Source organism: Protomyces lactucae-debilis (genome assembly GCF_002105105.1).
Source record: "Protomyces lactucae-debilis strain 12-1054 chromosome Unknown BCR37scaffold_2, whole genome shotgun sequence".
Taxonomy (NCBI): Eukaryota; Fungi; Ascomycota; class Taphrinomycetes; order Taphrinales; family Protomycetaceae; genus Protomyces; species Protomyces lactucae-debilis.
The window spans coordinates 524,423-537,926 of NW_024467994.1; the positions used below are offsets into that span (position 1 = coordinate 524,423).

General features: G+C 51.1%; 11 protein-coding genes across 11 annotated transcripts; 4 read left to right on the forward strand and 7 right to left on the reverse strand.

Moving 5' to 3' along the window:
- Window positions 1-684: 684 nt before the first annotated feature.
- Window positions 685-1,769, forward strand: BCR37DRAFT_343308 (aquaporin-like protein; the record flags this gene model as incomplete). Its single annotated transcript, XM_040867492.1, has 3 exons — window positions 685-838; window positions 880-1,035; window positions 1,078-1,769. 3 exons carry the CDS (start codon window positions 685-687, stop codon window positions 1,767-1,769), a joined length of 1,002 nt encoding a protein of 333 aa, XP_040727882.1.
- A 236-nt stretch (window positions 1,770-2,005) lies between these two features.
- BCR37DRAFT_141171 (uncharacterized protein) lies at window positions 2,006-3,078 on the forward strand. Its single transcript, XM_040866068.1, has one exon. The coding sequence runs from the start codon at window positions 2,242-2,244 to the stop codon at window positions 3,034-3,036; it is 795 nt and encodes a 264-aa protein (XP_040727883.1). The 5' UTR covers window positions 2,006-2,241; the 3' UTR covers window positions 3,037-3,078.
- A 42-nt stretch (window positions 3,079-3,120) lies between these two features.
- Window positions 3,121-4,025, reverse strand: BCR37DRAFT_343320 (inorganic pyrophosphatase; the record flags this gene model as incomplete). Its single annotated transcript, XM_040867494.1, has 2 exons — window positions 3,121-3,914; window positions 3,962-4,025. The coding sequence occupies 2 exons, from the start codon at window positions 4,023-4,025 to the stop codon at window positions 3,121-3,123; spliced, it is 858 nt and encodes a 285-aa protein (XP_040727884.1).
- A 336-nt stretch (window positions 4,026-4,361) lies between these two features.
- On the forward strand, window positions 4,362-4,940 carry BCR37DRAFT_335511 (Snf7 family; the record flags this gene model as incomplete). The annotated part of the gene is made up of 1 exon (XM_040867189.1): window positions 4,362-4,940. A coding segment is annotated over one exon (579 nt), but the record flags the coding sequence as incomplete, so codon positions are not given.
- A 68-nt stretch (window positions 4,941-5,008) lies between these two features.
- BCR37DRAFT_343355 (Spc98 family-domain-containing protein) lies at window positions 5,009-6,952 on the reverse strand (the record flags this gene model as incomplete). Its single annotated transcript, XM_040867499.1, has 1 exon — window positions 5,009-6,952. One exon carries the CDS (start codon window positions 6,950-6,952, stop codon window positions 5,009-5,011), a length of 1,944 nt encoding a protein of 647 aa, XP_040727886.1.
- A 140-nt stretch (window positions 6,953-7,092) lies between these two features.
- Window positions 7,093-8,982, forward strand: BCR37DRAFT_376389 (uncharacterized protein). Its single transcript, XM_040868585.1, has one exon. The coding sequence runs from the start codon at window positions 7,137-7,139 to the stop codon at window positions 8,847-8,849; it is 1,713 nt and encodes a 570-aa protein (XP_040727887.1). The 5' UTR covers window positions 7,093-7,136; the 3' UTR covers window positions 8,850-8,982.
- Window positions 8,853-9,592, reverse strand: BCR37DRAFT_376390 (signal transducer). Its single transcript, XM_040868586.1, has one exon. It carries the CDS (start codon window positions 9,559-9,561, stop codon window positions 8,971-8,973), a length of 591 nt encoding a protein of 196 aa, XP_040727888.1. The 5' UTR covers window positions 9,562-9,592; the 3' UTR covers window positions 8,853-8,970.
- A 33-nt stretch (window positions 9,593-9,625) lies between these two features.
- On the reverse strand, window positions 9,626-11,483 carry BCR37DRAFT_376391 (uncharacterized protein). The gene is made up of 5 exons (XM_040868587.1): window positions 11,418-11,483; window positions 11,290-11,363; window positions 11,190-11,242; window positions 11,074-11,142; window positions 9,626-11,032 (listed from the first exon to the last, which is right to left on the reverse strand). The coding sequence occupies exons 2-5, from the start codon at window positions 11,324-11,326 to the stop codon at window positions 9,665-9,667; spliced, it is 1,527 nt and encodes a 508-aa protein (XP_040727889.1). The 5' UTR covers window positions 11,327-11,363; window positions 11,418-11,483; the 3' UTR covers window positions 9,626-9,664.
- Window positions 11,484-11,843: 360 nt separating this feature from the next.
- On the reverse strand, window positions 11,844-12,245 carry BCR37DRAFT_376395 (ribosomal protein S11). The gene has a single exon (XM_040868588.1). The coding sequence runs from the start codon at window positions 12,237-12,239 to the stop codon at window positions 11,961-11,963; it is 279 nt and encodes a 92-aa protein (XP_040727890.1). The 5' UTR covers window positions 12,240-12,245; the 3' UTR covers window positions 11,844-11,960.
- BCR37DRAFT_376397 (uncharacterized protein) lies at window positions 12,122-12,794 on the reverse strand. The gene has a single exon (XM_040868589.1). The coding sequence runs from the start codon at window positions 12,464-12,466 to the stop codon at window positions 12,254-12,256; it is 213 nt and encodes a 70-aa protein (XP_040727891.1). The 5' UTR covers window positions 12,467-12,794; the 3' UTR covers window positions 12,122-12,253.
- On the reverse strand, window positions 12,693-13,490 carry BCR37DRAFT_390752 (uncharacterized protein; the record flags this gene model as incomplete). Its single annotated transcript, XM_040870907.1, has 2 exons — window positions 12,693-12,795; window positions 12,841-13,490. The coding sequence occupies 2 exons, from the start codon at window positions 13,488-13,490 to the stop codon at window positions 12,693-12,695; spliced, it is 753 nt and encodes a 250-aa protein (XP_040727892.1).
- Between the last annotated feature and the right edge of the window lie 14 nt (window positions 13,491-13,504).

Genomic DNA, 13,504 nt, shown 5'->3' on the forward strand with positions numbered 1-13,504 from the left:
AGGTCTGCACTTTCCAATTCCATGTATCCCTGGAGCTGGAGCTGTCAGCACTGAGCTCGACAATTGACAGCGTCTGAGAGCAGCGACAAACTTTCGGACAAAGTCTGCTTCTGTTTAGGCTGTCCCTGAAGGAGAAGGTCGCCTGACTCGCCTCTCATTCGCTGCTCCACGATTTCGGCAACGGACCGACCCTAAAGCCCGTCCCACAAATTGGCCACAATCGGGCCACCGGCCCTCCGATCATGAATGAGTCTGACTGACAATTTTTTGTCGCACAAATGCGAGTGAGGCGAAGTGGGATCGCAAGAGGCAAGCTACCACACAACGACGCAAGAGCACAAGCACTTAAGGACCTCGGACGCTACTTTCAGGACGACTCCGGAGAAACTCTGAACGCGGGGCCTCCCCAGAGTCTAGCTTTTGTTTGACAAACGAGATTCATTGCGAGCACCTCCTGCTTCTTCTCCAGGACCAAATACTTCAATATAAAAGCAACGTCCCCAGATGGTTTCCCCAAGGACTTCTCTTCATCGAGCGAGCGAGGCTTCTTCATCAACATCGCCTACCATGCCTTCCCATGGCTCCTCCACCAACGAGAAGATCAACTTCCAGCATGTCGACTTTGAGGTCAGCCCGCAGGACGAGGCGCATACTCGCCCGAGGGCCAACTCGGACGAGCAGTACATGCACTTCAGACCTCAGGAGATTCAATCTGCGCCAAAGTTTATCCAACTCGAGCAAGGTGCTCGCAATGAGCCTGCTATTGAGCGTCCACTGACACTTGTCACCAAGTTGAAGACTATCTGGTGGCTTCGTGAAGGTGCCGCAGAATTTTTTGGTTTGTGTCTTCCTGTTCATCTGAATGAAGCTAATCCCCAGGTACCATGATGATCATCATTTTTGGTGTTGGTTCTGTTGCGCAAGTGGTCTTGTCTGATGCAACCAAAGGTGACTATCAATCCATCAGTTGGGGATGGGGTATTGGTGTCATGCTCGGTGTGTATGTATCAGGAGGTATTTCTGGAGGACACTTGAGTAAGACTTTCCTGGGGTTTTCGTTCATGTGCTAACATCCAGACCCTGCTGTCACACTCACCAACGTTGTCTACCGCAAACTTCCGCTCAAGAAACTTCCTGTGTACATGGTTGCTCAGACGCTTGGCGCTTTCATGGGTGCGGCCATCATTTACGGCAACTATCGCTCTGCCATTCAAGCATTTGAAGGCGGAGATATGCGTACTGTTGGTCTCAAAACCTCGACGGCTGGTCTATTCTGCACATACCCAGCAGAATTCATGACCCGCACAGGCATGTTCTTTTCTGAATTCATCGCATCAGCGTTCCTCATGTTTGTCATTTTCGCGATTGGAGACCCAGCAAACAACCCTGCTGGTGATATGGGTCCTCTTGTTCTCTTCTTCCTCATCTTTGGCATTGGTGCTGGTCTCGGTTGGGAGACTGGCTACGCCATCAACTTTGCTCGAGACTTTGGGCCTCGCATGTTCACTTACATGGCTGGTTACGGTACCGGTGTCTTCTCCGCTGGTGGCTACTACTTTTGGATTCCAATGGTTGCGCCCTTCTTGGGTTGTCTAGCCGGTGGTGGTCTCTATGATTTATTCTTATTCTCTGGCGAATCACCCGCCAACTCTCCTTACCTTGGCCTGCGCGGTGAACGCAGCAACGGTCAACAGGATGCAGAACGTGCACACCGTGTTACATCGCCTGTGGACCGTCTCCGCAACGACAGCGAAATCACACGAAGCTAAATATTGGATGTGCCTTTTGTACATGCCTATGAACGGTTCAGGTGCGTCATTTATCAAAAGGGGGTGCCATCGTATCTGGCTATGTAGCTTTTGTAGTATTCATCATTGGTATATGGACATTCTGAAGAATTTCATCCTCCTGACCTCGTATGTTGTTGTTCGTTGTCGTCTGAGCTGTGCAGTTCGGTACGATAAATGCGTCGCCAAAATCGAACCATCTGAAGTGTCATCCTTGAATTAGTTATCGTCGAACATTCGATTCCCTGTCGCCTGCAGCTGATGCCTTGGTACTTTCTTGAACACCCTTGGGACAACTTCTAAGATGGCTGGCGAGCGGGTCAATCCGGGTCAAACAATATAGGTCCTTCTTCCTCTAACAAGCTCAAGGAAATATGGACAGACACTCATGTTGCAGGTAAAGAGAATGTGGCCATAGCGAGCAGACGACTCAAATTTGGCTCCCCCTGGTTCCATGAGATCTCACTCAACACCCAGGGACAGACTCAACTCTACTTCACGCCAAGTCATCGAAAGCATGTCTGGCGCGTCAGATCAATGGACACAGGACAAGCCTGATCGAAGGCCCTTCAAGGACGACATCTCCAGCGCACAAATCCTAGCAGCCCTACAACAAGGTGCTCTACAAGCCACGCCCACCCCTACCCCTCAACAATCCGTGAGCTTGGCAAACAAGAAGAAGAATGATGGAGAATCAAGCGTCGCTCCGCCGTGGTGTATCACAAAACGTCCCTCAAGCAGTCTTACGGAGGGTGCCGGGGAGACAAATGAACCATCATCACCGTCGTCTGGTGAGATCGATGAGCAGCCTCAGCGCTCTGCCCACACAACAACCTCGACTCCTCCCAGTACAGCAACAGCAACAGCAGCAACGGCTGTATTGACTAAGAATCAACGAAAAAGACGAAACCACAAAGCCAACCAAAAGACAAAACAAGCCACACTGCAGCAAGAACGGCAGGTTGAAGAAGAAACCCGTACCTTGCTCCTACAAGAAATGGATCGATGGCTCAAAGCGGAGCAAGAAGAATGTTTGAAAATGCAGCATTGGATGATGTATGGCGGTGGTTTATCGCAGGAAGCGCAAAAACAAGGGGTGTCGAGGACGCAAGCTTGGTTGTTGCAGATTCAGGAACGGCGATTGCAGTTAGAGCGATGGCATGCTGGTGCTCCCATCAAGAAGATTAATGAGTCGCCTGTGATGAAAGGAGATGAGGAGATCAAGACTGGGCGTCAGACGAGCATGTGAGGGAAGGAAGGAAAAGTGCAGAAACATCTTTTCTACGAGATTTTGATGAATGCGTGAGAGCCTGGTCAGCTGTATGTATCTTGTTTAGAGGCCTCCAGAGATGAAGAACCACTTGTCGATACTGGCGTCAATAGGGGCAGGTGCCTGCTCGCTACCCTGAGGGACGTTGGGTGCAGCGCCCTTGAAGGGAGAGTGATCGACAGCGACATTGAGGGTGTTGACATCGCCAGCTGGTGTCTTGCCCGTGATGAGCTTCTCCCAAGCCTCAGCACACTCAGAGATGACTTCCTCTGCGTACTTTTTGTTCTTGCACTCACCCGAAAAGGCAAATTGGTTCTCTGGCTTACCATCTGGGATCTTGTAGATGCGGAACCATTCATTGGAAGCGCGGATGAGTCCTGGCAGGTGCTTCTCAACATCTTCAATGTCGTTGAGCTTGGAAGCCAATGGGTCGTTGACGTCAATGACAATCACCTTCCAGTCAGTCTCACCTTCATCGAGGAGAGCCATGACACCGAGAGGCTTGACTTGCTTGATCTGACCAACATAACCAACAGCCTCACCAATCTCACAGACATCCAATGGGTCGTTGTCGCCCTTGGCTTTGGTCTCTGAGTGGATGGCATTGGGATCTTCCCAAGTCTGTGGCAGAGCACCGTAGTTCCAGATATAACCATGATGAGGGAAACAGTTGCGAACGAATCGGAGTTTACCCTTCTTGATGTCTTGCTTGATGGGGTTGAGTGCATCTTCCTTTGAGATTTCCATCTTTGCATTGGTCCATCGAGGCACTTCAACGACCATGTTCAGGATTGTCTTCTCTGCATCTGCATACAGAGGAATATCATGGAAGGCCGAGATGGGCTTGCCGTCGGATTCTGGAAGGGTGTTAAGATTGGAGCTCGGGAAAGTGCAGGTGAGGTACCGATGAAGACTCGGTAGTCGAGGGTGTTTGGGGCCCCGACCTGCCTGCGTGTGTAGGAGGGCATCTTTGTGCGTAGATGTCTGTGGACTTGCTTGAGTCGGTCCGCCAGTGCAGCGTCGATTGAGGAGAGAAGGAAGAGAAGGAAGAGAAGAAGACGAGAGACATTATACATAGAACGCAGAAACACGTGCAGCAACGACATCCATTCCACTGTCAGTCTGCTACCCACACATCGACACGCTCCAGTTGTGTCACTTGTGTGTACTCTAGATAGCTGCTGCTGGAGAGAAGAGAGAGAACGAAGGAGAGCCACATAGCAAAGCAGCGCACAGTCAGAGTACATAGATCAATGGCATAGCCAAGCTCAATGGACACACTCAGACACTACTTTGGCAAACCCACACCGCAGGAGCAGGTACGCAAGTGGCAGTCCTCTATCCGGCATGAGCAGCGTCTCATGGACAGGCAAATCCAGTCGATTGCACAATCAGAGCAAAAGACAAAACAACAAATCAAGGCGCTCGCAAAACGAAACGACGTCAAGCACTGTCGCATGCTCGCTCGCGAAGTTGTTAGAGCGAAACGCGCACGGCATCGTATGGAAGCAAGCAAGGCGACCATGGCATCACTCTCTATGCAGCTGAATGAACAGCTTGCGACTGCCAAGATTACAGGTGTCTTGCAGAAATCAACAGTCATGATGAAGGACGTCAATGGCTTGGTCAAGTTGCCAGAGCTGCAAGCAACCATGTCCAAATTACAGATGGAGATGCAAAAAGCTGGCATTATGGATGAAATGATGGAGGACGTCATGGACTTTGCTGCTGAAGAGGAAGATGAAGAAGAGGCAGAGGAGGAGGTCAATCGCATCTTGGGTGAAATCACGGGAGAGTCCTTTGCCAAGGTCGGTCCCGTTCCTACAACACAGCTTCCAGCTGCACCATCAGCAGAAGAGGAAGAAGAGGTGGAAGCACTCGAAGCGATGCGCAGTCGTCTGCAAGCTCTCAAGGAGTAGTGCCTTACGTACATACAAGAACACATCCATGTCTATCGTCTCGCCTTGCGACCCTTTCTCGAGGGGTAAAAGTCATTGTAGTTGAGACGCACCGCCAAGAAGCTCATATCGCTTGATGGCTGTTCCTCAAGTGCATCGAGCAGGTACACCGTACACTCCTTGAATTCTACCGTCAACCGGTCCATGCGTTCTCGAATGGCAACAAGGTTCTCATCCGGCAGGTCCGCTTGGCTCTCATCCCGCGTCATGTCATACAGACGATTTCCTCCGCCCGTGTACTGCGAGAGTGTGTAAGCAAACAAGCGATCCATCTGTTCCTTGTACAATAGCATCGTCTTGAGGATGTCATGCAACAAGGCAAGACAATCCCTCTCCGCCTCTTTCGTCTTGCTCGACCCAAGCAATGCCTTCTCCATAATAGACGCAACATAAATGCTATGCGCATTCATGATGCCATCCAAGTCAGCAGCAGGATCCGCCAATTGCGTCTGCAATTCATTCCAAGAACTCTCAATCACCTCAAACAAGATGTAGTATTGTAGCTGACAGACGAAATGAATCATCTCGGCAATCACACAACGCACCTGCTTCCAATCTGCAGTCACGACAGTAACTTGATTGAGCATACCGCGCTCAGCAGTCATATTGCGTCGCCAAGCACTGCTCAGTGTATACTCAACGCGACTCAATCGCCACAAGAAATTGAAGATTTTGAGGTATTGTCGAGCTGCTTGTTCTGTTAAGATCACATCCAGGGGTCGTTCGAGACGATACTCGAGGGTGAAGGACTCCCAACCAACAGAACCTTTGGCATTGTCGAGCATCCTAGCATCGAGACACGTCAAGACGTGTTCAGGCTCGAATTGCGCATTACTGCTTTGAATGGCATCAGAGAGGGAGCTTGTCAGGTTATGTCGATGGAGTGTGCTGGCGGGATGATCGAGTGAGTCTCCGAGTCGTTCCATGAGCACGCCGACAAAGTCACCTGCGTTCAACAGAATATACCGCTTCATCGCCAGTAAATGGTCCATCAGCTTAAATTTGTCCATGATGAGATTCTTGAGATGCTGAGAAGTGGTGGAGTAGGCTGAATCCATAGATCGCTCAAGGGAAAACGTATCACCATAGCTGAGTACTTGGAAGGCAGACTTGCTGTGCTCCACCACAAACGCCGCATCATGGCAATTATACCGCGTAAAATTCAACGTCCTGCCAATCAAAAAGATCTTTCGTCCCAGGGCTGGTGTGATCCACGCAGGTCGCATTGCGTCCACGAGTGCAAACTTGCCACGCCACGCGTCTTGTGTTGATTGCACGCGTTTTGAAGAAATGGCAGCCTGAACTGGCTGTACAAGAAACTCGAGATGCGGATCATCCAAATCACCGCCATAGATCCACTTGGCGAGCATTTCGTAAAAGGGCTTGCTAATGGCTACCAGGACATCCTGTGCGAATTGCGCAACAGATGGGTCGCCGTGTTTACTGAGCGCATGCACAGCATTCATCAATGTACCGCCTTGTTTATCATCAACGGCATGCAATATCCGCGCCATGAGTCGTAAGACGCGTACATCGGGTCGTATCCAGAGCGCAATCCGTTTCAATGTGACTTGTAGCTGTGCCGTTGCTTGTCGCAGGGCAGCTTCAATCGCTGCGACTTTCTCCAAGTAGCGCGTCAAATGCGTTTGCAGGTGTGCATTGAGGGATTGTCTAATCAAGCCAGTCTCCTTGGTCGCTGTTGATGCTTGTGTAGCAATACTGCGATAGAGTAGCCCAGCTTCACAAAATCCCGTAAGAAGTGATAAGAGCGGTACAGAGACGCGACATGCAACCTGCGCCGTCTCTTTGCCTGCTTCTCCCTGGAAATGGATGCCGCTTGTTGAGATGCCTTGGAGGGTGAATGCGATTTTGGGGAGAAAGTCGCGTTCGTGTTGCGGCTCGGTTAGGATTGGGTATTTGCCTGTGCCGTTGTTCATCTGTGAGGCTCTACGCTTGACGGCTGACATGGACCTCAGGCTTTTGCAGCGTCTCTGTGAGAGTAAAGAACTCGAGTGCTCTGTGTCGCTTTGTGGTTGTTTGTCTCGATGATTTCCGGTGTCGTTGCAGCGAAAGACAGCCAGACTCTGCTACAGTGCAGCTACACCAACTGACAGCAGGATCATGGCAGGCATAGCTCAGGGCATGCAGGCCCTCTCCCTCTCCGGCAAGTCAAAGCTGGAGCAGGAAATGTACAGACAGCTGGAAGGAGACAACTACAAGGATGTCGTCGTCTTGGCCAGCAAAAATGCGAATCAAGTAACTTCACTTGGCTTGCTCTACCAGGCCTATGCTCTCTATCGCCTTGGGAAAGAGCAGGAATGCATTGATCGGTTATCCAAAGTCACAGATGCAGCATCAAGTCGGGTCGTGAAGCATTTGAAGGCTCAGGCATACTATCGCTTGGAGGAACCCAGTCAAGCGCTGGAGCAGTATGCTGCTCTATCTTCGATCTCTGGCACCAAGGCCATCAATGAGGAGGACGATCTTGCAGTCAATAAGCTCGCTTGTCAGGTACAACAAGCCAAAGACGCAATAGCCAGCGAAGAGTGTGATGTGCCGTCAGACGACCGTCCGCACGAGCAACACTTCAACTACAGTCTTGTAGCTGCTGCTGCAGGAGACGCACAATCAGCACTGCAACATCTGGAAAAGGCTGAAAGAGCGCTCAAGGGCATTCAGCTGGATGCCGATGATGAAGCGTACGAAATGGCACCCATCCACCTACAGCGTGCACACTTGACAGGCGATGCTTCACTCAACATCAAAGCCAAGACACTCAAGACAGATGCCGTCACACAGTTCCTAGCGACGGTCAATTTTCTTGATTTTGAAGGAAACCCGTATGCACTGCACAAAGCCTACAAGCAACCCCTCAAGTCCTCTGCGCGGCTCTTTTCCAACCAAGAACGTCTTTTGGCGTACAATAAAATCATTGCAGCGGATGCAGTCGGTGTGAGTATCAGAAAGGCAGTGGATGCATATTGCACCCAGTACGCCCAAATTGACTCGAGGCGATGTGCAGCATTACGTCAGCTGCTCCTTAAAAGGACAACCCTTCGTGCGCTACAGGACAAAGTAGCAGATGAATCAGTCAAGAAGCAAGATAGAGCAGCCGCAGCAGTCGTGGCCATCTCTCGACTCGTCACACAGCCAAGAGGGTTTGCTCGGTCGCTCGCCCTATTGGAAGTGATGCCGCTTGCAGACCACCCAGGCTTGCTTGCCCTGCAATGCTGTTTGATGGATGTTGTCCACGGAAAACCAACAGAAGATGCTATCACCCGAATTGAAGCAGCCTTGTCCTCTGCTACGGCAAACACACGGGGTGCTCTCTTGGCAGGTCTCATACAAAGACGTCTGCAACTTGAACGAACAGAATCACAAAAGTCCGCCATTCAACAAGCAGCGACCCAGTTGCTACAACTCGATGCACGTCATCCAGTGGCATTGGCCGCGCTTGCGATCGTAGATCCGTCAGCATCGCAAGAGATGCGATTGCCTGACTTGTCGGGTATTGATGTTGATGCACTTGAACGCAACTTGCCACTCAAACGATCACGCGAGGAGCAGACGCAGGCACCGCGTCCAGTCAAGGCCAAGAAGGTCAAGACGGAGGAGCAGCTGAAACAAGAAAGCAATTTGGACCCTGAACGCTGGCTACCGAAGCGTGATCGTGCATCGTACAAGCCGACACGCCAAGAAAAAGCAAAAGGTGAAGGCGCCCATCAAGGTGGTGCGGTAGATGAGCGGCTTGGTGAAGCGCGCGTCATGACTCCCCTGATGGAGTCTGCGGCCGGTGGCAAGGATAAGAAGAAGAAGGGCAAGTCCAAGAAGTAAGCACTAGCATCAACAGAAAAAAGGGCCATTGCTATGCATTCTATCAGAGTTCAAACATTTGAGTCGCAGCAAGATGCATGTGTATAGACCAGCTAGAGCACACCTTTCGCTCCGAGAGATCTTATACAATATCACACATGCGTTTCCGTAACCGTTTGAGGGAGCCGTCCGAGAGAGCCATGTCTACAGCCAGTTCAAAGACCTCTGCCACACCCTGGTTCTCCTTGCTTGAGCATTCCATGTACTGTGCGCCCATCCGCTCTGCTACAGCACTTGCCTGCTGGAACGTCACAGGCGACAGCCCTTGCGCTCTGAGTAGCTCCTGCGCATTCCGATTCTGTCGTAGATCCGACTTGAGCCCTACCAAGAGCAGTGGTGTACGCGGACAGAAATGCCGTACTTCAGGGTACCACTTGTCAACGATATTCTCTAGACTCGGCGGACAGTCTATAGCAAAGCACACCAAAATGATATTTGTCTCTGGATAGCTGAGGGGTCTGAGCCGATCGTACTCTTCTTGGCCTGCTGTATCCCATAAAGATAGGCTGACATGCCGGTTGCCTACTTGTAGTTCTTGCACATAGGTTTCAAAGACCGTCGGGACATAGGCGGTCGGGAATTCGCGTGTTGTGTAGACTGTGAGCAGGGAAGTCTTGCCGCAGCCTCCATCGCCGACTGTGATGAGCTTCCGCTCGATAGATTTACGCGACATGGTTGTTTGTATGTGGATGCGCTGCTCGAAGTCGTGGAAGTTGCAGCACGAGAGAGAATCAGATGGGAGAGGTAGATTACTACGTGACTATGGTATAGTACTGCTACAGAGTGGCCGTCTCCAGCAGGATGAGCAGGTATCGCCAGCACTTGACAGTAAAAGCAGCAGCCTCCTCTTCGTCACCAATGGCGCTCAGCATTTCCTGCTCCAAGTCAGCGGCCGATCCATGGCTTGCAACATGCTCCATCACAAACTGAATCAGCTCTTCTGCTTCAACCCCAATAGCCTCGACGCACTTCTTGGCGACAAAACTTTTGAGCTTATCTTGCAAGCCATTGTGTTCAAGATACTGCCAGGGAACGTTGTATTCCCACAAGGCTTCCTTGACAACAGGGATCGCATCCACAATCCGTTTCAACCTGGCAACACGATCGTCTTCCGCCTCAAACTGCATAGGGACCAATTTCCGCTTACGTGCTGAGGCATACGCCTCATCATCATCTGCAGTGTCAAGCAGCGTACCAGCAGGCATGGCCTTTTTCTCAGCTTGCTTTGCGATGGTTAGCCGAACAGGCGCAACCGCATCCATTTTTGGTTGAGCTTCTGCAGCAGACGCATGCTGCTTCGCTGCTGACTGGACCCGTCTAGCATCCACCAATTCTCTCTCCTCTGCCATGCGATCTTCATCATCCGCCTGTAATTCGCGCTGTCGATACGCAAGGCGATGCCGTCGCCATGCTCCAAAATCGCTGAAATACGTATCAAGCCCACGAGCATCCTCTTTGGCATCCTCATACACTGCATACTTGCGCGCGGCATGCAATCGGTCTTCCTCAGCCCTTCTCGCATCTCCTTGTAAACGTTGTGCCTCTTGCTCGAGACGCTCGAGCCGTTGTCGCTCACGATGAACGAGTCGGCGTTCTGCTTCTGCGATCCGCGGCGCAAGTGCCAATTCAGCAGCACGTTCACGAGATGCGTGAATCTCGGCATTTGTCATCCCTCGCTCTGCCTCTGTATGTAAATCACGCCTTGGTCGCAATACGAGAGATGCATCCTGTGCCTCTTCAACACGTCGCAGGTGTCTTGCCTGTTGCTGCTGTGCCAACCCACTTGAGCCCCGTGCAGCTTTTTCAAATTCTGCACGACGCGATTCAGCATCAGCGATTTTACTCTGTCTGTCTGCATCGCGTTTCGCTGAACGTGTTCGGAAACCTGTGATTTCATCTGCGATATAGCGACGTTGCTCTTCAGGGATATCACCCAGTTCGTCATCCATGGACAGCATAATGGTCACTGCATTTGCGTCATTGACAGCGGGTTGAACGATTTCCGGTTGCTTCGCTTTGCTTTGAGGCTTATCCTTGTCCTTCAGATACTTTTCTGGTTTCTTGAACTTGGGACTGGCCAAGTCTCGAAGAACTTGTTGGACTTGTGCGGTATGTTGCTTGAGACTTGCTGCATCTTTCGTTTCCTGAATGTGAGTATAAGGTCCATAAATGCAGGTCGCCTTACAGGATCTTTGATGGTTCTTGCCTCCAGAAAGTCTCGAATGTACATGGCGCCTCCTTCATCAATCGTCACCTACCAGGTCAGTCTTCCCCCGTTTCAGACAAAAGAGGTGGCCGTACTTTGAGTTGCAACATCTTGCCGTCATGAGCAGGAGAAAATTTGATGGCGAGATCTTGGAGGATCGTGTAAGCGCGCTTTACATGCTCAGGATCATCGTACTCTGCAAAACCAAACGCTTGTCCTTGTCCCAATGCATCCGTCACGCGTTTCCAACCTCGTAGCTTTCCTGCTGCCTTTTCATACAAATGTCAACATCACTTCCGGTCTTTCTCAATAGCGAAACTTACCTTGAGGATGCGTTCCATCCAGTAGTCATCCAAGATATGCGCCGGACACCCACCAACAAACAACGAATGCATCTTTTGCTGTCTCGATGGAGGCGCGAGTAACGTTTGACTCGGTACAAACTCCACCGTCTGTCTGGTACGTTCACGCGGTATGGGATTATTGGTACCGAAATGAATGACGGGCGCTGAGAGATCAAACGCTGCCGGTAGGTTTGTTGGGAGAGGAGAGGAGTCATCGTGCTGGATAGTGGAGGAGGTAGCGCCTATACCTGGGCGCTGGTAGGTTTGGCTACGGCTGAAGCCTTGACTGTAGCTCATGGTTGCGATTGATGGTTTGTAGAGAGTCAATGTCAAACTTCCATGTCGTCGTCGCAAGTTGAAGGCGGAAATACAATGGAGATTGGAGGATCAAGCATTACGAAAGAAGGTAGAGAGAACAGTCTTTGGCTATGTAATGGCTCATTGTAGTCGCAGGCACAACATAGCGAACCAAAATGAATAGTCCAGCATATATCGGCGCCAACAAGACACAAGTGTGCGAACCTACAAACGACGACCACGACGACCACCCTTGCGACGGGTAGAATCGGTTGGGACGGGTGTGACATCCTCAATACGACCGATACGCATACCAGCACGAGCCAAGGCGCGCAAAGCAGATTGAGCACCAGGACCAGGTGTCTTGGTACCCGTACCACCGGTTGCACGGATCTTGATGTGGAGGGCGGTGATACCGATTTCCTTGCATCGCACAGCAACATCCTGAGCGGCCAACATGGCAGCGTAAGGGGATGACTCGTCACGATCGGCCTTGACCTTCATACCACCTTTCAATGTTAGTGTTCCATATTTTTGGGTAGAATAATAGAGAGCTTACCAGTCACACGGACAATGGTTTCACGTCCCGAGAGATCAGTAACGTGGACGAAAGTGTCGTTGAAGGAGGCAAAGATGTGAGCAACGCCAAAGACGAGTTCTCCCTCGCGGATCTGGGGGCCCAAGGTGATGGACTCCTTGGGTGCAGCTGGGGCTTTAGTCTTGGGAGGCATGGTTTAGATGATTCGCGTAAGACTAGGTGGCCGGGCTTTGTGAGATCTGGATGAGAGCTTGGGTGCGGCTTCTTGAGTTTGAGTCTTTGTGGTCGTCGCTCGCTTCGAATTTTGGGCGCCTGGAAATTTGGGCGGGTGTGACTGCTGAAGTGAAGTAGACCCATTTGCTCTCGCTTGTAGATGGACGAACTGCAAGTGGCAGCAGAGGAGACGGAAGGGCCTTAGGCTACTCATCCTCAGACTGACGAGTAATGCAGACGCCTGAAGAAACAGCGTCCAGCAGTGCCGACGGCTTGTTTACACTCACTGAAATGAGCGTGGCATGAAGTCTAGCGGGTTAGCAGGGTCAAAGACCTCTCAAAGCAGAGGCTTACGAAGTCAGTTCATCCACAAAGTCATAGTGCTGCACACAGGCTTCAGCGAGTGCTTCGACTGTCTGAAAGTCGCTGGCATCCACCATGCGCAACATGCTTTCGAGTCGTTCACGCACACTCTCGTCCCAATCCTTTGGCATCATCAAATCGAACGGATGGTGAGGCAAAGCGAGGCTGACTTTAATCTCAACTTCTTGCTTCTTGATTCGTTCGTGGTCGTAGATGCCAATGATGCAGCTACTCCGAATACCGTGGATGGTGTAGATAGGCGGTGCCTTGACATCCCTGAGATTACGCGTTATGGTCTCATACTGTGCACGCAAGAGCCCGCCTTCCTTTTTGATGGAGAGATAGATCAGCTTGTGCTGTGCATCCCATTTGGGCATTTCAGTAGGCAGCGCAACCATCAAGTGAGCAGACATGTCTAGCAAGGACTCGTACTTCATTGGAGCAGTCAACTTCTTGATGGCACGACAGAGATCACCATACGAAGAAGCATAGTTGTCTGTATTGGGCTTCTGGCTGGGTACCTGGACTCTGCAGGTGATGGTGACTGGGAAGCTCTGGTCTGTGAGGGAGAAGGCAGAGAGGCCTACTTTGACAGTGAGCCTGAGATTTTCCAGGAAGATGTAGTCGGCGAGGGGGAGCATCATGTGAGTGTCTA

Excerpts from the sequence above, each read along its gene's own strand:
- BCR37DRAFT_376390 (XM_040868586.1), bottom strand. The coding sequence starts at position 9,561 with ATGTCGCGTAAATCTATCGAGCGGAAGCTCATCACAGTCGGCGATGGA.
- BCR37DRAFT_376391 (XM_040868587.1), bottom strand. The coding sequence starts at position 11,326 with ATGCATTGGGACAAGGACAAGCGTTTGGTTTTGCAGA. Across the intron at positions 11,243-11,289 it reads CAAGCGTTTGGTTTTGCAGA|ATCTCGCCATCAAATTTTCT; the intron begins GTACGATGATCC and ends CGATCCTCCAAG. Across the intron at positions 11,033-11,073 it reads CAAGAACCATCAAAGATCCT|GAAACGAAAGATGCAGCAAG; the intron begins GTAAGGCGACCT and ends ACTCACATTCAG.
- BCR37DRAFT_376395 (XM_040868588.1), bottom strand. The coding sequence starts at position 12,239 with ATGAAGGTCAAGGCCGATCGTGACGAGTCATCCCCTTACGCTGCCATG.
- BCR37DRAFT_141171 (XM_040866068.1), top strand. The coding sequence starts at position 2,242 with ATGAGATCTCACTCAACACCCAGGGACAGACTCAACTCTACTTCACGC.
- BCR37DRAFT_376397 (XM_040868589.1), bottom strand. The coding sequence starts at position 12,466 with ATGCCTCCCAAGACTAAAGCCCCAGCTGCACCCAAGGAGTCCATCACC.
- BCR37DRAFT_376389 (XM_040868585.1), top strand. The coding sequence starts at position 7,137 with ATGGCAGGCATAGCTCAGGGCATGCAGGCCCTCTCCCTCTCCGGCAAG.